General features: G+C 48.7%; 1 protein-coding gene across 6 annotated transcripts; it reads right to left on the bottom strand.

Annotated features, from left to right (window-relative positions):
- Positions 1-1,519: 1,519 nt before the first annotated feature.
- Positions 1,520-20,092, bottom strand: LOC128597087 (carcinoembryonic antigen-related cell adhesion molecule 1-like). 6 transcript variants are annotated; one of them, XM_053607128.1, is made up of 10 exons: positions 19,906-20,091; positions 18,364-18,723; positions 14,361-14,639; positions 13,417-13,671; positions 11,308-11,586; positions 10,662-10,916; positions 5,002-5,128; positions 4,237-4,289; positions 3,381-3,412; positions 1,520-2,382 (listed from the first exon to the last, which is right to left on the bottom strand). In XM_053607128.1, exons 1-10 carry the CDS (start codon positions 19,967-19,969, stop codon positions 2,263-2,265), a joined length of 1,824 nt encoding a protein of 607 aa, XP_053463103.1. In that variant the 5' UTR covers positions 19,970-20,091; the 3' UTR covers positions 1,520-2,262. The 6 variants fall into 6 exon arrangements, with proteins under 6 accessions (XP_053463103.1, XP_053463106.1, XP_053463104.1 ...); XM_053607131.1 differs by lacking the exon at positions 10,662-10,916 and having other exon boundaries at positions 19,906-20,092; XM_053607130.1 differs by lacking the exon at positions 4,237-4,289 and having other exon boundaries at positions 2,277-2,382; positions 19,906-20,092.
- Positions 20,093-21,685: the final 1,593 nt, after the last annotated feature.

Below are 21,685 nucleotides of genomic sequence, written 5' to 3'. Positions count from 1 at the left end.
GGAAACCTTTTGCTCTTGAAATCATCTTCTCTCTTGGAGGAAGATAGGCAATTCCTTCCCGGCAGGTTGCAGCTGTGGTCTGTGCCTACCAGATATACCCACTTGGTTAGTAGCTGATTCTCTGATCACTGGATCAACATCTGTAGACTTAGAAATGGGTTTACTTTGACTCTCCATGGAAGAATTTCTTTCTTCACTCCGTAAACATAACATTGTCTGAAGTAGTATCAACCACAAGGCAGCACGTCGGTGTCTGACATATAATTTTTATTATAAATATAGAACTAATTTTACAAATAATTGGGAACTGGCATTAGCCAGACAAAATTAAATAACACGGCGCAGCACGGATGAGGGAAGGTATGTACAGTCATGTCAGGGTTAGAAAACCTTGAAAGAGGTACGTGAGTACATAGAATTTCCAGCTAATTCTCTTGGAGAAGGCCTGTTTGGTATGTCCTGAGATCAAGTAGGCAATATTAAATAAAACCTTTCTCTTAGCCCCAAGAGTTTCCATTTGTGTAGAAGAAGGCTGGGTGAGAAGCTCTCCGTCCTTGTTTTTTTATTCTAAGATATACTGATGGACCCCGTGGGAAAAAAGGTAAATCTCAGAGGCTGTTCAAAATGCCCAGGGCTGTGTTACAACACCTCCGCCAAGGTCCTCAGACCCTCCCACAGCCCTGTGTCCCAAAGGCATCAGCACCAGTGCAGCTTTCAAGTTGTAGACAATGCCACCAGTGTGAGTGAGAGGCCTGTAGGTGCTCCCACTTCTCAGGGGCCACATACACCTCAGCAGAGGCGGCTTCCCAGAAAGTGAGCAGGGCAGCAGGAAGGTGCGCAGGTAGAGAGGCGGACGGGAATGGTAGCTGAAGATTGGTCTGAGGTGCCTGGAAATGAAGTTTCCGGGGCTTTTCTAGTTGTGGATGAGGGAAGCCTCTTCTGATTTCTATTTGGAGCCCTGACAAAAAAGCCTCGGAGGCTCTTGAGCAAGGGACCTGAGGGAGTTGGGTGACTTCTTCCACATAAGGCAGTTGGATTGGCTTACACAGCTACTCTAAGTAAAAATGACCCCTTTTCATATAAATAAATAGTTACAAATATTAAAATGGTAGAATGTCTCAGACAAAAGGGAAAAAACCCCAATACCTCAAATTGTGCATTTTATTTATTTGTTTATTTTTTGAGCCTTAAGCTGTCACTCTGAGTAGAGTGCCGTGGCATTACAGCTCACAGCAACCTCCAATTGCTAGGCTCAAGCAATTCTCCTGCCTCCGCCTCCCAAGTAGCTGGGAATACAGGCGCCCGCCACAACGCCCGGCTATTTGTTGTTTGGCGGGCCTGGGCTGGGTTCGAACCTGACAGCTCAGGTGAATGTGGTTGGTGCCTTAGCCACTTGAGCCACAGACGCTGAGCCCCAAATTGTGCATTTTAAACCAATAGTTAAATAATCCCTGAAGGGGCGCTTCCTGATCCCTTTCCCACATTCCTGGCAGGTTGTGTCTATTAAAAGTTTGTTTCCCCCCCGAGGCTGTAACCCCTCCCTCTTTAGCACTTCCTTGAATAAAGCCCATGAAAATATTAAAACAAAGTGCACTTCTGCATTTTCCATCAGGAATCGCCTGTGGCTCTTGGCAAATAGTTTTCCTAGTTGCTTCTAGTGGGTTCTCTGGAGAGAGGTTTGCCAAAGTGCTTAGTTAGATAAACAGCAAGGTGCTCAGACCCCAAACCCATAGACAATCCCAAAAGTGGGCAAAGGTATAGGATTTCTAAGGTCACTGTTGGTTATATATTTGATTTGGAGAGATAGGAGGAGCCATGATTACCTTGACTTTCTCTCTCTTTTTTTCTGGCACATGTACTTCAGCGGAGAAAGGCATACATATAATCTCAAGGTTAAGGCAAATTCAAATGCTGATAGGACAGGACTGGGGTGGGAAGAAATGAATGAGTACCGAATATATGAGTTTAAAACAGGTCCAGGTTGGTGAAATGGGGATAGGTGGGGAAGTTCTGGCAATTTCTGTCCTAAGTAGGCTTTGCCAAAATTCAATGACAAGGAAGGTGAGGTTCCTTAGGACTCTCAATGTACCTTTTCATGTGTTGACATTGAAGGGAGGGGCTATGACCAGGCAGCCAAGAGGTGCATATCAGGGAAGAAAGGGTGGGGGAGCCTTTCCCCTTTTCCCCTGAGGGTAATTCTTCTCCTAGTGATGAGGGTGAGAGACTCAGACATCAGCAGTGCAGAGAGCAGGCCAGGTCGCATTACTTCTTTTTTACTTCTGAATAAATTGTCTCTGTGGCCATTGGGGGTGGGGAGGCTGAAGTTGGTTCTGTTGGTTTCTGGGCTTTGAAGTTCAGAGAAGAATAGGCAATTTCATCGATCTGAAAAGCATGAACAGTGATCAGTTAAGTCAGTGTCATGACTCAGGCCCTCGCCTTTGCTCAGTGAGATTCAGCACCCGGGCCTGTCACCACTTTGAAAGTCTGAGATTTGGAGAAGGGCTCTTGCTGCCCGTCCTCTGCTTGCTGACGTTCTGATGAATGATCATCAGAAGAGACACATCAAAGTGGCATTTGTGCCACAGAATATGATCATACAGCAACAAGAGTGAGCAGACCATAAATCCATATAACAATGTGCATAAACAATATGGAACTCACAAAACAACATTGAATGAGAAAAGCCGCGTGCGGGTGAGGATATGCCGTGTTTCTCACGCATGGAAGAGCAAAACCAGGCAAAACTAATCTGGAGCACTGGAAGTCAGGATGGCGGTCTCTTGGCTCGCTGCTTACACGGGTGTGTTTAACTCGTGAACGTTCATACCCTGAGACAGTGTAATTATGATTTAGCTCTTTTCAGGATATATGTGTACCCTATTGAAAGGTTAAAATGGGAAAAATCCTGTAAAATTGTTATAAAATAAAGGAGGCAGGATCTCAGATCCATTAGAATGGAAATTATCCTTTTGACAGTAAGCACAGGGTCAGGTTGAAGGTAGAGGAGGGAGAAGGATTTAGTGTCCTCCTTCTATGGCCGCGGTGCTGAGTGTTCTACACATGTTAAATTCCTTACTCCCTTCACCTTGTCCTTGAAGCAGGCAAAGTGCCCATTTTACAGATGGCAAAGCTGAGGGTCAAAGAGGTTAAGTTATTTGCCTGGAGCTACTAAGAGCCATAGCTGGTATTTGACACAGGATGGAGATCATTCCAACCTGTACATTATTGTGGTAAGGTAGACTCGTGGGAGTGATTACCATGAGTTGCCGCACTAAAACCTTTAGCCCAAATTTGATCTCACGTTTGTGCCTTCAAGAATAACCAATTCTGTATAGAGTCATTTCCATGAGAAAATGAGCAGTGACACTGGTTGTGCTTACATTGTCAGGTGAGTTGTCAGAGTGGTCCTCACCTGGGGAAGCAAAAAATGAGTTACCAATCCATGGAAATGCACTGACTTAAGGCCTGGTGATTTCTAGCTGCAGGAGTGGCAGGTGGGGCAGTGGTAGTGGTTGGGCATGTAGCCCATTGTCAGTTAAGGAATTCGCTTCCATCCGAGTCTGTGCTCTAGGCCCAGCACAGTAGCATTAGAGGAGGGCAGGGGTAAAGCCACAGGAGGCCACTATCCACTTTTGAAGGTTTCTACCAGTAGGTGAGGCCTTGACTTTTGCCCAGATATGTTTCTCAGCAACACGCTCCAGTGGCAAGGAGGGGCATTGAGGCACACCACACCCAGAGCACCCAAAAGACAAGGAAAGTCTCCCCACGGGAGAATGCCCACATCCGTAATAGAGGCAGGAAGGGGAAGGAGTAAGGACCAGGCGATGGCTCCTGGGAACAAGGGATCTTACTCAGGCCTGCCTGGCCTAGGTAGAGGGACCCTCTCTGGCGGGGCTATGTTGAGGAAGGGTGTGAGGACCTGTGCCAATTTAAGATTGGGAAATGGAGAGGCCCTTTGTAAAAATTCAGAAGGAGCCTAGATGTAGCACATGCTTGTAGTCCCAGCTACTTGGGAGGCTGAGGCAGGAGGACTATTTGAGCCCAGGAGTTTGAGGTTGCAGTGAGCTACGATGATGCCACTGCCCTACAGCCTGGGTGACAGACCTAGACTCTGTCTCAAAAAAGAAAAAAAATAAATTGAGAAGGGAAGGAGTGGTTTGGGAATCTAGGATTCCCCGCCAGAGCAGGACATATGGTGGAACAGATAGTTCTCACTGAGTGAGTGGTTTTACTTACTGTGGTTGGAGGCTGAGGATTTGTGCTCTGTGAGATCATGCTGGTCACTTGCCCTAAATAAACATCAGACACTGTGACTGCTATTCCCAAGCACAGGATCCTTGCTCCCTGAGTTAGGAAGGACACTGTGAGTAGTCAGTTTCTCCACGTTCCTTCATACCATGTTTGGCATTGCCCTTCCTGTGAGGGACCTATCCATCTGAACACCCTCTCTTGTGGTGTTTACTCTTTTCCTGTTTGCTGCATGTTCACGTTTAGCTCCATTCTTTATTAACTGTTTCTGTGCCTACTTCTACCCAAAGAGCTCTCTCAGTTTGTTTTCCAGGGGTAGATGCTAAGTTTTCATTTGTTTGTCTTTTTCTATTGTCTGAAGGGATTTGGTAGCTTTCCTTTTCCTTAGGTTCTCTTCCGGTCCTGTTCCCCCTCCTCCTGCCACTGTGGTCAGCGGAGCACAGGACTTGCTTTCTCCTGCTGCTTCTTTCTTTTTCTCATTTGTTTTCCTCTTAGAACCTTGGCTTCCCTGAGTGGGGACCATCGGAACATAACTGGGTCTGTTCCTCTAGACTACACGGGGATCGGAACAGCCATGTCCAGGAGACAGGGGTGCAGGGAGCACGGACAGCAGGGGAGAAGAGACCGGCAGGAATCAGTGCCGAGAAGCAGGAGTTTAGCGGGAGGAGGAGATCCAGGCGCAGAATGTCTTTCCCTCTCCCAAGCATGGCAGGTAGCCTTGGAGGAAACCCAACAAGAGGAAAGGCATCATACCGTCTACTTGTGGAACTCAGAAAGTACGCGAGGGCTGCTATCAGAGCCACCCCGGCCAGTACTCCAATCACGATGCCAACTATGGCCCCCGCTGAGAGGCCAGGAGGACTTTCTTTCACTGGAGCATCTGCATGGGAAGAGAAGAGGAGAAGGAAGGAAGGAGTTGTTTCACGGTGGAGGTTCCCTGGGAAAGAACTCTCAGCATGAAGTAGTCTCTACTTGTTCCTTCAAGGAATACTTTTGTGTGTGTGGTGGGAGGAAAAGCTGCTGGAAGGTGATTAGCCAACTACATCCTTGCAATTTCTTTCCTCTCACCATGTTTCTAGGTTGTTAATCATTCTTTGGACAATTCCATCCTGGGCTTTCTGCACTCAGACATTTCCGAAGGCCTTGAAATGTGAGAAAAACTCACTGCGAGTTTTGTACGTGTTTACAACTTACCGCATCTCTGTGGCTGCATTTTTTTCTCAGTGTCTCAGAGCCATGAATATGAGGCTTTCAGGTCTCTACGGCAGGGATTTAGTTGACAGAAGGCCCAGGCCAGTGCACTCTGAGTTAACCACCTCGTTTGCACAGAGTCCTTGCTTCCCATGGGCTCCCAGCAGAGGTGTGAAGACCCAATTCCACCAGACCCTATTTTTCTGTGCTGGGTGACTGTCTCAAGGACTCCCCATCATCCTTGCAGAAACTCCCTTAGCACCACACCACAACCTGACACTTCCTTCTCTTTCTCCCTCACAGGCATCAGATCTGCAGCGTGGTCTGAGGGCTCCCCCAGGTTCCTCCCACTCCTGCCCTACTCTCCCTCACAGACATTATCCCCAATAAATTATCAAAATACCTTTTGCATCTGTTTCTTCTTTATTTCTATTGCAACCATTCAGGGCTTAGCTCTCACCAGTCACCTTGAGACTGATGATCACTACTGTTGTGGGGTGCTTACTATGTGCCAGGCCCTATGCTAAGTACTCTGTATGTCTCATTTGATTTATACAATAACCCTATTAGGGATACATTATTTCCATTTTAAAAGTAAAAAATGGAGGCTTAGAGTGGTGAAAAACTTAACCAAAGTCATATGGCTGGTGAGAGGTAGATCTTGGACTTAACTCTAGCTAGGACTATCTGACTTCAAGGCTAATGGTAATAGTAGTAGTAACAGCAGCTAAGATTTATGAAACATTTCCTCTGTGTTTGGCATTTTGCTGAAGGTTTAATTGATTATTACATTAAATCCTTAAAACAGTTGCATGAAGCAGTATCTGTTACAATTTTCGGTTGAGTACTCTGAGGATCAGAGAAGTTAAGAATCTTGTGCAAGAAATTTATAATTGTACATGCATTAAAAAAGAAGAAAGCTCTTAAATAATCCTAACTTTACAACTTAAGATGAAGAAAAAGAACAAGTTAAACCCAAAGATAGTGGATAAAGGAAATGATAAAGACTAGAGTGGCGTTAAACAGGAGGGAAAACAACAGAGAAAGTTGATTCTTCAAACAAGATCAAAATAATTGACAACCTTTAACTAGATTGACTATGAAAGAAAGAGACAAGATTCAAATTACTAAAATTGGAAAATTAAAGTGAAGCCATTAGAACCAATTCTGCAAGAATAGTGATTATTAGAGTTCTAGGAATAACTATATGCCAACGAATTGGATAACTAGATGAAATGTACAAATTCTTAGAAACATAAAACCTGCTAAGATGTAATCATGGAGAAATAAAAAATCTGAATAAATCTATAACCAGTAATAAAATTGAATCAGTAAAAGCACTGGACAAAATTCAACATCCTTTCATGATAGCAGCACTCCAACTAGGAATAGGAGTAAACAACCTCAACATATAATAAAGGCCAAATATGAAAATACCACAGCTAATACCATACTCAGCCGTGAAAGACCGAAAAATTTTCTTTTAAGGTCAAGAACAAGACAAGGATGTCTGCTTTTGCCACTTCCATTCAATGTAGCTTTGGAAGTCCTGGCTAGAGGAATTAGGTAAAGGGGAAAAAAGCATCCAAATCGGAAAGAAGTAAAATGACCCCTGCTTGCAGATTACATGAATTTTTAAGTAGAAAACCCTTAAAATTCCATGAAAACACTTTTAGAACTAATAAATAAGTCCAGGAAATTGCAAGATACAAAATCAACATGTAAAAAATCAGTTGTGTGTAAGAATAATCTAAAGGAAATTAAGAACAAAATTCTATTTACAAGACTTTTTTAAAAATAAAATATAAAATACTTAGGAATAGGCTCAGTGCCTGTAGCCCAGTGGTTAGGGTGCCAGCCACATATACTGAGGCTGGCGGGTTTGAACCTGGCCCAGGCTTGCTAAAGAACAACGACAACTACAACAACAACAACAAAAAAAAAAACAGCCAGGCATTGTGGTAAGTGCCTATAGTCCCAGCTACTTGCGAGGCTGAGGCAAGAGAATTGCATAAGCTCAAGAGTTTGAGGTTGCTGTGAGCTGTGTTGTCCACGGCAGTCTACCGAGGGTGACATAGTGAGACTCTTGTCTCCAAAAACAAAACAAAATAAAACTTAGGAATAAACTTAACAAACCTACATCCAGAAAACTATAAAACATTGTTAAAAGAAATAGAAGACATAAATAGAAAAGATGTCCTGTTTTCATGGATTAAAAGATGTAATATTGTTAAGACAGCAGTACTGGGCAGCGCCTGTGGCTCAGCAGGGCGCCGGCCCCATATACCAAGGGTGGCGGGTTCAAACCCAGCCCCGGCCAAACTGCAACAAAAAAATAGCCGGGCCTTGTGGCGGGCGCCTGTAGTCCCAGCTACTCAGGAGGCTGAGGCAGGAGAATTGCTTAAGCCCAGGAGTTGGAGGTTGCTGTGAGCTGTGTGATGCCACGGCACTCTACCGAGGGCCATAAAGTGAAACTCTGTCTCTACAAAAAAAAAAAAAAAAAAAGACAGCAGTACTACCCAAGGTGAGTTATGTATTCAATGCAGTTCCATCAGCATCCCAGTGATATTTTTTGCAGAAGTAGAAAAATCCATTCTAAAATTAATATGGAACCTTAGGGCACCCTGAATAGCTAAAACAATCTTGAAAAAGTAAAGTTGAGGGCCCACACTTCCTTATTTCAAAATTCACCGCAAAGCTGCAGTAATTAAAACAATGTGGTACTGACGTAAAGCAAGATACAGCAACCAAGGCAATAGAGTAGTGAGTCCAGGAATAAACACCAAATGGCTTTTGACAAAGGTGCCAAGGCTATTTGATGGGGGAAAGAAAGGATAGTCTTTTCAATAAATGGTGTTGAGAAAACTGGATATCCTTGTGAAAGAATGAATTTGAATCTTTACCGAACACCATATACAAAAATTAACTAAAAATTGAGCTCCACTAAATGTGGGGCTAAAACTAGGAAAATGTTTCAAGGGTGAAAGCTTCATATCATTGGATTTGGCATGATTTCTTGGCTAAGACACCAAAATCATAGGCAAAAGAAAAACTAGATAAATTGGACTTCATAAAAATTAAAAACTTTTGTGCATCAAAGAATGTTTTCAAGAAAGTGAAAAGACCACCTATAGAATGGAGAAAATACATGAAAATCATATATCCGATAAGGATTGATATCCAGAATACATTAAGAACAAATGCAACTCAACAACATCCACAAAACCCCAAACAACTCAATATGGGCAAAGCTCTTGAACAGACATTTCTCCAAAGTAGATAAACAGATGGCCAATAAGCATATGAAATGTTGCTAAATAACAATCATCAGGGAAATGCAAATAAACTCCAGTGCTACACCACCTCATGTGCCATAATATGTCTAACAAAAACAGAAAACAATGTTTTTGAGGATATAGAGATATTGGAACTCTTGTGCATTGTTGGTATGCATGTAAAATGGTACAGCCATTGTACAAAATGATATGGTGATTCCTCAAAAAACTAAACTGAGGGCCAGGCGTGGTGGCTCACGCCTGTAGTCCCATCGCTGTGGGAGGCTGAGACAGGTGGATTGCCTGAGCTCAGAGGTTCAAGACCAGTATGACCAGCAGTGAGCCAGAGTAAGACCCCCGTCTCTACTAACATCAAAAACAGCAGGACAGAGCATCGCCAAAGGAAGAAGAAAATGAACCAAAAAAAAGAGTACTTTAAACGAAGAAGAATGAACAAGCAAGCTGAAATTAAAAAAATAAAAAATAAAAAAAAAAAGCTAAACTGGGACTCACCTGTTGCATGAAGTTCTCATGCGTGGGCGGTGTGGCAGAGTATAGGTCCTACTTTTGAAATTGTATAGTAATAAAGGGGACCACAGCTCTTTATTGGCATATGGCCAATTCTCTTTATTTCTCCCCAACTTATATACCCAATACTGCATGTATGTACCATTAATCAATGATCAATGATGACATTTCCAAAACCAATCACATGACCGGGCCCAACTTGCCCAGCTCCAAGCAGTCTACTAATTAACACATTCCATTACTTCACTTCAAAGTTACTGTTTTATCTTTTAATTAGAACCATACCCTAAACTACTTTACTTAAACAAGGATTAGAACTCCAGGGGAGGAGGTTGTTTGAACACCTGACCTTCAACCAGACCACCTGAAGGCAGTAATTCATCTTCAGAGAACTGACCAGAGATTGCTAAGATATACAGAGACTTGCCTGTAAGCCTCTGCCTCCCACAGCCAGCCTTTGTCTCCCAGGCATTTACTGCCTCTAGGACTAGGCCATAAGCCTTTATGGAGTTCTACTCCGGTTTCTCCCAGTTTCTTTTTTTTTTTTTTTTTTTTTTGTAGAGACAGAGTCTCACTTTAAGGCCCTCTGTAGAGTGCCGTGGCCTCATACAGCTCACAGCAACCTCCAACTCCTGGGCTTAAGCGATTCTCTTGCCTCAGCCTCCCGAGACCCAGTCAGTTTCTAAAAAAACTTTTTTACTTGCCTTTCCATCATGCATCAAGTAGAAGGCACATATAGGCTTTCCACCTATACTCACCATTTAATCCAGCAATTCCACTTTGGGGTATATCCCTAAACAAACTGAACGCAGGGATTTGAATAGATACTTGTACACCCATGTTCATAGCAGCATTATTCATAGTAGCCAGAAGATGGGAGCAACCTAAGCATTCATAGATGTACGAACGGATAAACAAAATGTGGTATATCTATAAAATGGAATATTATTCATTCTTAAAAAGTAATGACAACATGGATGGACCTTGAAGACATTATGCTACGTGAAGTAAGCCAGATGAAAAGGGACAAATACTGTTTGTTTCCACTTATATGAGAGGTACTTAGAATAGTTAAATATATAGTTACCAGGGGCTGGGGAGTAGGTAATTATTGTTTATTGGGTACCCAGTTTTAGTACAGTAGGATGGAAAAGTTCTGGGGTTCTGGAAATAGATAGTGGTGATAGTTTAGCAACACTGTAAATGTACTTACAGCACAGAACTGTCCACTTAAAAATGGATAAGATGCTAAATTTTGTTATGCATATTTAATCCCTATCTATACTGTATCTCAGGGGAGAACCTGGGATTTGCTGTGCCCAGTACACAGACTGGGAAAGAAAATTTCTTGACTGTTCTTTGAAACCCCACTAGATTCCACCCTAAAACTTTTTGCTAATGCTGCATCTATCTACTTACCTGAGACTATGATATTCATGACTCTGGTCTTACTGAGGCCTGTGGCTGAGTTATGGGCATGGCAGGTGTAGGACCCGCTATCCTTTGCAGTGATTCCAGGGATAAACAGATCTTGCATGGCTTGCTGGGAACTCCCATTGATAAGCCAAGAATACTGTGCAGGCGGGTTAGAGTCCGCATGACAGGAGAGGTTGAGGTTTGCCCCTGAACTGTAAGATGACTCCAGAGGGGAAATGGTGGGGTCATCAGGGCCATCTGGACAAAGAGAATAAAGCCACATGTGATGTCATCAGAGGGAAGGAGAAACTCTTTCTTGGGAGAAGGTTTCTCTCTGAGCTGTGTCCCAACCCTTATAAAAAGTCCCACCCCTACCTGCTATGCTCACTGAGCCTGGGGGAGACATTTACCTGTTTCTCCCATCAAGGGTTGTTGACCCTGAGCCTCCCAGGATAGGAGCAGCCCCTCTTTCCTCTTCTTGCTTAGGACTGGGCCTGCCTGAGTTTGCCAGGAGCAGGAAGTCATGGCCAGCCTGGGTGTCCAGGGGTGAGAGTCTGTGTACTTGGACCTGAGAGGGACTGAGTGGCCTGGGTCTGGCCGTATGGATTTGGGCTGGTAGCCTGGGCCACGGAGAAACAGAGATACTCACAGAGAACATTCAGGGTGAAGGGGTCACTGTGGTTAGAGCTCTCTGGGGTCTGTATTTCACACACAAAGGGTCCTGAGTCATCCCTTGTGACATCAAATAAAGTGAGAGTCCTGTTGTCCGGGGACAGCTGCAGTCTGGGACTGACTGGGAGGCTCTGGTTGTTTAGCCACCACAGGTAGGTCACGTCTTGAGCCGCTGGTTCACAGGTTAATGCCACAGAGTCTTTGTTCTCCACAGGGTTGGAGTTGTTGCTTGTGATGAAGGGTCTGGGTAACTCCTCTGTGCAGGTAACAGAGAGAAGGTTGCCCTGTGTGATGCCTTTGATTCCTCCAAAGGCGTCTTTCCGTTTTTGGCCGGAGCTGGGTTTGAACCCACCACCTTCGGTATATGGGGCCGGCACTCTACTCCTTGAGCCACAGGCACCGCCCTAAAGGGTCTTTCAATTACAGATGGCATCTCTCACCTCTCAGCCAATCCTAGTCCTTAAAAGACCAAGGCACGGGGTGGTGCCTGTGGCTCAAAGGGGTAGGGCGCCAGTCCCATATGCCAGAGGTGGTGGGTTCAAACCTAGGCCCGGCCAAAAACCATCAAAAAAAAAAAGACCAAGGCACGTGTGTGTCACAGACAAATGCGTGAGGATCTGAGGGTCAGGGAATGTGACATGGCCTGCCCTGTCTGGGAGACTCACAGACTTTTTCAAGTATGAATTAAGCCTCAGCTTTCAGTTGTGGACAGACACAGGACTGGGAGTCAGAGATTCCCTGGCTCCTCTCCTGGCCCTTCCCTGAGCTCTGACTGCCTGAGCGACCGCGGGACATGTGGGTGCTGAGTCCCTTCCAGCTACATACTCAGCTGAGGGGCGTTTTCCCTGAAGCCTTAGTATATAAGGACGTCCTAGAGCTGGGTGACCCTGGGCCTGGGTGTTTGGGAAGAAATAACACAGGGAGATGGGAGCAGGTCTGGGGGTCAGCAGAGTTCTCAGGCCCCAGGGGCTGGAGGTGGGCAGTTTTGCTCAGGTGTTGCTGGGCACAGAGATTCAGTTTGGAAGAGAAGAGGTCTACGGATGGATGGTGGTGATGACAGCAGGACAATGTGGGGGCACTTAGTGCCACTAGACTGTCCACTGAAAAGGACTGTTAAGGTAAAATTTCTGTTCGGTAATATATATGTATAATATATAGGTTGTATTATATATGGGTTGTGCGGTGTGTCCAAGATCTGTCCAGAGCTGTTCTCCTTATATTAAAGACGCATACATCCCAGACAGTGCTCATACACACACCCTATGTGGTGCCTGGTACTCCTGCTCTCCCTGTACACACACATTTGGGGGGGGGGGTCTGTCTGTTTCTCCATGTGGGCATCACTCGCTATCCTCTGGCATATGGCACAGGTATAGCGTCCTGACAATCTGGTGACTGCAGAGTCAGGACACAGCTTAGGAGTCTTCCCTGAGGCTCACTCTTCCCATTTCCTGCAGCCTGACCTGGGCAGTCTCTGGTGTTGATTGGTGGCATAATGTGGCCAGATTCAGTGCTGGCCACCTGGGCACCTTCTCCACGTGGCCTGTCCTACCCTAGATGGAGTCAGAGAAGAGCTCAGAAAAACGTCACTGGGTGAGCTGGGAGCAGAGCAGGGAGCGGGGCTCCGAGATGCTCACCCTTCCTCAGAGGGGATTTTCTACTCTCATTCGGGGAAGAAGCATGAGCTTGTTTTAAAGCCCGGTATTTTCCTTGTACATCAATGAGTAGTTAAAAGAAAACAAAAAGGTGACAGACAGGCAAGTCTATGACACAGAAAAGACACTTGACCTTGAGGGCCCTTCTTCCTCCCCCTCTCTGGAAGCCCCTCCCACTAGGTGGGGCTCTCTGGGGCCAAGGGCACCCCCTTCCCACATTCCAGGATGGACCCAAGGTCAGAGGTGAGAAATCAGAGTAGCCAGGGGAAGAGAGCGTCTGCAGAGACAGAGGGGAGGGCTCAGGGGAGAACCTGGGACTTGTCTGTGCCCAGGACACAGGCTGAGAAAGAAAATTCCCTTCTGGCTCATCTCTGGACAGGAGGCACACTCCATGCCAAAACTTAATGCCTGTCCTCCAAGGACTCACTTACCAGAGACTGTGATATTCTTGACTGTGGTCCCATTGCAGCCAGTGGCAGAGTTCTGGGCGACACAGGCATAGGATCCGCTGTTATTCACAGTGACGCTGGCGATAAAGAGCTCTCGAGTGGCTTGCTGGGGCCTCTCATTGATAAGCCAAGAATACTGTGCAGGTGGGTTAGAGTCCGCGTGGCAGGAGAGGGTGAGGTTGGCCCCGGGACGGTAATATGATTCTGGGGGGGAAATGGTGGGGGCGTTGGGGCCATCTGGACAAAGAGAATAAAGCCACATGTGTTGTCATCGGAGGGAAGGGGAAACTCCTGGTCTGTAGAAGGACCACAGTACCCTTCTAAATCTTATAATACTCTTGTTTAAAGAGTGATAACCTGGCCAGGTGTGGTGGCTCATTCCTATAATCCCAGTGCTTTGGGAAGAGGTGGGAGGATTGCCTGAGGCCAGGAGTTCAAGACCAGCCTGGGTGGCATAGGAGACCCTGTCTCTATAAAAAATTAACAAACGAACTGAGTGTGGTGGGGGGAACCTGTAGTCCCAGTTACTCGGGATGCTGAGGCAGGAGGATCACTTGAGCCCAGGAGTTTGAGGTTGCTGTGAGCCATGATCTTGCCAGAGCACTCCAGCCTAGGCAATGGAGCAAGACCCTGTTTCTTTAAAAAAAAAAAAAAAAAAAATCCCAGCCAGAAGCTGTGTCTGAGACATCACCTCTTTCGTCACAGGTGGTTGACTGTGAGAATCTCAAGACAGAAGCAGCCTCTCCCTCCTGTTCTTGGCTCAGGGCAGGGCCTGCTGGGTTTGCCTGGGGTAGGAAGTTACAACCAGCCTGGGAGTCCAGGGGTGAGGGTCTGTGTACGTGGACCTGAGAGGGACCGAGTGCCCTGGGTCTGGCCGTGTGGCTTTGGACTGGCAGCCTGGGCCACGGAGGAAGAGAGATACTCACAGAGAACATTCAGGGTGAAGGGGTCACTGCGGTTGGAGCTCACTGGATTCCAGTTTCCACATTCATAGGGTCCTATGTCATTCCTTGTGATGTTTTGTAAAGTGAGGGTCCTGTTGTCCCGGGACATCACTAGCCTGTCACTGATTCGGAGGCTTTGGCCATTTATCCACCACAGGTAGGTCGTGTCCGGGGTCTCAGGTTCACAGGTTAGTGATACGGAGTCCTTGTCCTCCACGGGGTTGGAGTTGGTGCTGGCGATGGAGGGTTTGGGTAACTTCGCTGTGCAGATAACAGAGAGAAGGTTGCCCTGTGTGGGACCTCTGATTGCTCCAAAGGTGTCTTTCAATCAGAGTCGGTACCTGTCACCTCTCAGCCCAAATGAGCGATTAAAAGACCAAGCAGGTGTGTGTGTTCCAACACAGGTGTGTGCTGGTCTGAGGGTCAGAGAACGTCGGGCCACCTCCTCTGTGTCTGGGAAACATACAGACGTTCTCAACTAAGCAGCAGCACTGGGTCGTGGACAGACGCAGGACCTGGAGTCAGAGTGTCCCCCCACCCCACCCTGGCACCTCTCTTATCCTTCCCTAACTAGCTGTCTGCCTGACCTTGTGGTCCTCACAGGGAATGTGGAGGTGCTAGGTGCCTCCTAGCTTCATAGTCCCATTTTGCCGCCCCCCAGGTGTGTTTCTCTGAGGCTTCCCTCTCCCCCATATCCCAGAGATGGGTGCTGATGGAACCTCCCGTTGTCCTTAAACACTGGCCCAGGGCTGGGTGTTTGAGCACAAATGACACCTGGGAGACCAGGCCCAGCCTGGAGATGAGCTCCCTGGTCAGGCTGTGGGGCCACAGGTTGGAGGAGATTTTCCAGGTGTTTGATGATGACTGACATGAGCCAGTGACTCGGAAAAGAGAGAGCAGAGTCTGGGGAATTATCCAGAAAGAGTGAGGAGAGGGGTAGGAGCTGGCTGGATTTAGCAGCAGAACCGTATTCCCTGTCTTTGGTCCCTTCTCCCCTTGCAGAGGGCGGGTGAGGACGGTGGATTTTCCTGAAATACACGTGGATGTTTGGAAACACAAACTTGAGTGGCGGAAAGGGAGCATGAATGTGCTGGAAATCTGGCCCTCATGGACTTTGTGTGTTTGATGGATCTGGGATAGAAATTTGAGAAATTAAGTGTCTTCCATATTTGAAGGGCAGCATTAATAGTCAAGATCTAAGAGCAATTGCTGGCATGAATATTTCTCTAGAGAGCACCATAAGATCTTGGACCAAGCTCTGAAGTCTGGCAGGTCACATTATGCTCAAAAGAAGATGCTGAAGTGGGTTTGGGGTCAGTGACTCCCTGGGTAGAGAGAGACACGTGTCCTATTAAGAGGACAGAATGGGTCAGAGGAAGTCTGAAGTGTCTCAATAATAAAAAGAGAAGAATGATACCAAATTAGGAGAAGTGACATGTGTGATGTTCGTGAATTTGGAAAGAGCCCCACGTCCCTAATTCCTGTGACAAGTTAGGCAAAATGGGCAGGAGCCCAGCAAGGTGTGTGAAGTGCTTTATTCCTTTTCTCTCAACCTCAGAATTAACGAAATTCATCTAAACTGGGCAGAGTCTAAGTGAGACTGGCTTGTCTCACTGTCTGAGGGACTCCACTTTCTGGTAATGGTCTTATCATGAGGGACGCAGGTGCATGCGGAACAGGCTGTCCACCCCTCAGACAGCACCGGTCTGGCCAGCTCCCTCTGGGACGGTCCTGGGAACCAGGGAGGATGGGGGCCCTATACCAGGATGAGGCTGGAGTCAGGGGTCAGTGGGTGAAATGAGCCTGTGACTCATTTCCAGCACATTCATGCTCCCTTTCTGCCACTCAAGTTTGTATTTCCAAACGTCCGCGTGTATTTCAGGAAAATACAGGACTCTGCAGACCTGTCCCTCTCCTCTGACCCCTGGTGAGGCAGTGTAGAGGGAGAATGGAGAGGTCACCTGTCCCTGTCCTGTGGCCTGTCCCATGTGTTGGCCTCACAGAGAGAAAGAGACTTGGGCAGGGACACTGTGGAAGCTCATTCTCTAGGGAATCTGACGACATTGGCTTGTGATGGAGCCTGGCAGGGTAGCTGCTCTGACTGATTTCTGTGGTTTTACTATTGCCTGGAAGTGGGGCCTGACCAGTGGTAAGGGACCAGACCAGGCAGCTGTTGTTAGTGGGAATGTCTGGGGAAGGCCAAAGGCACAGATTGGAGGGGGAGGAAGAAGATGAGGGACACGGAGGAGCAGGGAGAGCCAGACACATCACAGCAGCCAGCACGGGGCTTCCAGGGGCTTCGGAGACCCCAGAACCAGATCAGGGAGCCACCAAACCCACCCACGTCCCAGAAGCCCCCGAGTCACATGAGAGGAGATTCCTGGCGGCTGTAGGGGCAGGAGTCAGAGGGATAGAGCGTGGGTCTCAGGCCCTGAGGGGAGGGAACAGGCCCAGTCAGAACCTCCTGGGATTCTGCACCCAGGATCCGTCTCTGAAGAGGGTGTGGATCATTCATTCCCTCACTCATTCATTCCCGCCCTTCTTTGTCAGAGAACTACTGAGAGTGTCACACGCAGGGGCCTCTGCTGGTGCAGGGTGTGAGTGGGGAGAGGGAAAGCCAAGTCCTGCCCTGTGTCCTCAGCGGGAGTGACTCGGACACACCAGGAAGAACACGGATTCAAGGCCAGTGGGAAGGGGGCACCGAGGGGGAGGCCTGGGTATTCCTGGCACTGACTCTGCTTGCTGAGGCAGGAGGTCTAGGTCTGGAGTCAACTGACTGATTCTCCGTCTGATCTTACTCCCAGACTGCAATTTCCTGCTCTGAGCTGCAGACGCCTGAGCAGAAAGCAGCTGAGAATGATGCCCCATGATCATATCAATGTACACAGCTATGGTTTAATAAAAAAAAAAAAAAGAAAGCAGCTGAACCACGACTGGCCCTGGGCCCCCGGATGCCTAGTAAGGGCCCAGCGCTGAGGAGAGGTGGAGGCTGTGGCTGCAGACGGGCCTCCTGGGCTCTGGTCTTCCACTGGGCCCGGCGCTGAGGAGAGGTGGAGGCTGTGGCTGCAGACAGGCCTCCCCGGCTCTGGTCTTCCAGTCATGCTCGGTGTGACCCTAATCCAACGACTGTACGGCCCTGTGCCTCCGTTTCTCCTCAGTAAAATAGGATAAATCATCAGGGGTCTCTGGCTTATCATGACTGTGAGTTAACCCTAGATATTCCCAGTTGTCTGCCCTAGAGCTTTGTGTAGAGAAGCCGCCCAAATAAACAGCATTGATTATTGCGGGAGCCCATGAAGGAGCTGCTGGGCCTGATCCCTGTGGACAGCCGCCTCCAGGAGCTTCCTCTCTCCTCTGTTCCTTCCCTGAAGTCTCTTAGGTCCCCAGGGCAGTGCGCTGATGGCCTGAGGAAACTGTTGGTCTGTGCCACCCATATGGAGCCTCAGGTCACTGACTGGGCATTGTAATTACCCAGGCTTGGGGTCTGGCCCTGGCTGGTGACCAACCCCAGGAGCCTCGGCCCTCAGTCAGCTGGTAAATTGTCATAGCCAGGAGCCCTGCCCAGGAGGCCAGAGCCCAGCCATGACCATGGGCTCCCCAGGGTCACCTGGACTCAGGAGCCCCAGGCCTAAACTTCTCTGTGAGGATCCCAGGGGGCCCCTCAGACCAGGCCCTGACCGAGTCCCACAGGCTCCTTCTCAGGGTCATGTCCATGGGGAGGGCCTGGGGTGCTGGTCTGAGACTGATGCCCCCTGCTGAGTTGCCCCCTCAGACTGGTCCTTCCCCAGGGAATGTCTGCAGGGTCTGGATGCAGGAAAGGATTCTGATCTCTGAAGTCTGTCCCACAGTGTGTGTCCTGCACTTGATGCCCAAACCTCAACTTGGGACGGGACGCAGTGGGGGGGCAGGAGCCTCCCAGGCCTGACAACCCGTGTGTGTGAAGTGAACCAACCCCCCAGCACCCAGACGTCACCGAATCACTCACGGTACACGCGTAACTGTCCAGTTGCTTCTTCACTCTGAAGAGTTTGCGATAAGACTTGTATGGTGTAGTATCCTGTGTCATTCTGGGTGACATTCTGCAGCAGCAGGGACCCATTGGGGTATATTGTCTCTCGATTGCTGTATGTGGGCCCTGGGGTAATTGCTTCAGTGGCTACTACATATGATAGAATTCGATTGGTGCTGGCCACCCTGTCTCCTTTGTCCCAGTAGTAGCCCAAAGGACTCTCTGTCAGATTGTGGACGTGTAGAAGGACATCTGTCCCCTCTGCAGCACTGGGCGGCATGGATTGAACAGTGAGCTGGGCTGTGGTGGGCGGGTTCCAGGAGGTGAGAAGTGAGGCTAGGAGGGAGGAGAGAGAATCAATCCTCATTAGGAACTTTGTATTGGGATGGAAAAGGGGGCCCTGGGTCCTGAGCAGGTCTCTCCACTCTGAGCTTTGGGAGGTGAGTGTGAGTGTGACTGTGTGAGAGTGCATGTGTGTCCTCTGGGTCAAGGTCAGCAGCATGACCCCATCACTTCAGCACCCCTGGACTGGTCAGGTCCCTGTTTGGAATTTTCTTCCTAGGTGTCTGCATGGCTCACCCCCCACTGCCCTCAGACCCCTGCTCACATTCAGGGACGTCCTTGCCCCTTCCCTGGCCACCTCCTCCTGAGACCCTGGGCCTTCCCCTTGTGACCTTTCCCTGCCTGCTCCCTTCCTGGCTCTTGTCCACACTGGACCTCATATTTGAGATCTCTCTGCTCATCTGTCCCCTCCCATTAGAACATGAGCTTTGTGAGGACAGGGACTTGTCTGGCCCGTGTTGTCCCCCAGAGCTTGGGACAGGCTGCAGACACCTGTGGGTGCATTAGTGAGTGTTCCCAGGGCCCTCCACATCTTGGTGTTTATTTGCCAAAAACGTAAAGGTAATTTGTGATGTTGGTGGGTAAGGACGATGTTTAGTGCCCCTGGTTATGTTTTCCTTTGGAGTGTCACCCTGATTTGGTTATTATTCGTTTTTTACTTTCCTTTTTGGAGACAGAGTCTCACTCTGTTGCCCCAGCTAGAGTGCAGAGGTGTCATTGTACCTCATAGCAACTAAACTCCTGTGCTCCAGTGATCCTCCTGCTTCAGCCTTTGGAGTAGCTGGGGCTAACTATAGGCACAAGCCACCGTGTCCAGCTAATTTTTAAATTTTTTATGGAGGGTCTCTCCCTTGCTCAGGGAATCCTACCACTTTGTTCTCCCAGAGTGCTAGGATGATAGGTGTGAGCCACTGTGCCCAGCCTGGTTATTATTCTTATCATTTTAAATATGTAGTGAGCAGTAATGATTAACTTAGAGAATAGAACACCCAAGATCTTCCTGCCCCTTAACAATTCTAGTTCGGTGAGGACTTTTGTTGCTGAGCCCCACTCCACCCTCTTCAGGCTACAGCAGAAGCTCCCTGTCCCTCTCAGAGCCCCATGCACACCTGGCTGGGGTCTCCTAGGGAGGGGTCTCCCTCTTCCTGCCCACCCCCAGGGTGTCATCCCTCTCACCTGTGAGCAGGAGCCCCTGCCAGGGGATGAGCCCTCTGTAGAGAGGGACTGAGGGAGGCTCCATGGTCCCTGCTGCCTGCTCTGTCCTCCTCTGTGCAGAAGAGCTTCGGCTCCAGGAACACTCAGCACAGCTGCTCTGTCAGCTCTGTTCTTCCTCCTGCTGTGCTGAGCCTCCTCCCTGGGCCCAGAGCTTTGTACACATCTGGTCACATGTACAAGGGGCGGGGTCTGTGCCCAGGATGCCTCCCTGCTCCCTCCCCTCTCAGTCCTGCCTCCTGGTCCCTCCATCCCTTTCTTTTCTGTCTGCGTTTTGCCTTTCCAGACCATACTTTAGGAAGCAAGGGTGATGGGATCCTCTTTCCCATAACAGATGACCTGCCCTCCCCAGTGCTGACCTCTGCTGTGTCCTGGACTTGGGTCTTTCACCAGAGAGCCCCTGGTGTTTATTTCTATTTATGACACAGAAGCTCAGCTGAGCCCTGGAATTTCCTCTGTTCTCCAGTGTCCTGGGGAGGAGGGTGATACCCAGCAGACAGGTGGTAGGGACTGTTCCGGAGTCTTAAAAGGGGCAGCTGAGTGATGACTGGGGGGACCTGTCCTGTGTCTCCAGAGTCACCAGCCTGGCCGCTGACCCAGGGACAGAGACCCAGGCCCCAGGCCCTAGGCCCTGGGGTCTCAGGAGGAGCTGCAGCTCCTGGGTGTGGAAAAGCAGTGTCCTATGCCTTGGGAAGAGAGGACTGTAGTGCAGAGAGGTCAGGGGCTCTGAACTCTGCTATCCTCAGGGGAAGGCTTCAGGGAGATTCTTCCTCTCCATATCTGGTGGCTGAGGTGTAGCTCAGGGCCCATCCATGTTCTTCCTGACTGTCCTGGTGGCCTCTGCCCTCTGACTGGCTTACCCCCCTGTGGTCACCCTGCTTTCCCCAGGTGGGGCGCCCGTAAGGAGTGGGGAACTGCATGAGGATCCTTGGCAGAGCAGGGCCCTCAGAGGCCTGCGGAAGGATCAGGCAGGACCCAGCAGGCTTGTGGGAGGGTCCAGAAGGGTCTGTCGGAACAAGGGATGGAAATCAGGCTGCATCTCCACCTCTTCAGCTACAGCCAGGTTCACATCTGGGGGATGTAATTTCCTTAGAGTTGTCTATGTCCCAAGGTCTCCCCCTGGAGGGAACAAGGAGACCTGCAGCCAATGTCAGGGTGGCCCCAGGGAGGCTGACCAGGCTCCAGGGGGTGTGAGTTTGCTCTGACCTCTGGGCAGAGGCAGGTGCTGAGCCCTGGGTCAGAGTGCAGGGTCAGGTCAGCCTGGGTCCTGTTCACTGCGGGTCTCCAGGCAGCCAGACTCCATCCAGTGTGCAGGGTTGTGGGAGGCAACGTCCACTTAGCTGAGGGCCTGGATAGAGTAAAAGGCAGAAGGAAAATGAATTCTCTCTCTCTGTCTGTATATCCGGGAGCTGGGACACTTTTCTTCCACCCTTGGATATTAGAACTCCAGGTTCTCAGGCTTTCGGCCTCGGTCTGAGAGTCACACCACCACCTTCACTGCCTCTGAGTCTTTGGGACTTGGACTGAGCCAGGCTTCTCCTTGGTTCTTCAGCCTGCAGCCAGCTTCTCCTGGGTCTTCTTCCCTCCATATTTATGTAAGCAGATTCCCCTAATAAATCCCCTCTCGTATCTATACCTATTTTTATATGTGTAATTATATTTTTATCTTATTGTTTCTGTCTCTCTGGAGCACCCTAAACAGGCGCTAATTTAATGAAGGGAGAATAGTCTTTTCAAGTAAATG

The sequence above is a fragment of the Nycticebus coucang genome, chromosome 10 (assembly GCF_027406575.1).
Source record: "Nycticebus coucang isolate mNycCou1 chromosome 10, mNycCou1.pri, whole genome shotgun sequence".
Lineage (NCBI taxonomy): Eukaryota > Metazoa > Chordata > Mammalia > Primates > Lorisidae > Nycticebus > Nycticebus coucang.
The sequence above is the reverse complement of the archived record's forward strand: the minus strand, read 5'-3'. Positions and strand labels throughout refer to the sequence as shown.

Coding starts and splice junctions, on each gene's coding strand:
- LOC128597087 (XM_053607128.1), bottom strand. CDS start 19,969: ATGGAGCCTCCCTCAGTCCCTCTCTACAGAGGGCTCATCCCCTGGCAG. Junction 13,672..14,360: donor CTTCACCCTGAATGTTCTCT/GTGAGTATCTCT, acceptor CTCTTTGTCCAG/ATGGCCCCAACGCCCCCACC. Junction 3,413..4,236: donor ATCCTCAGCCTCCAACCACA/GTAAGTAAAACC, acceptor TTGCTTCCCCAG/GTGAGGACCACTCTGACAAC.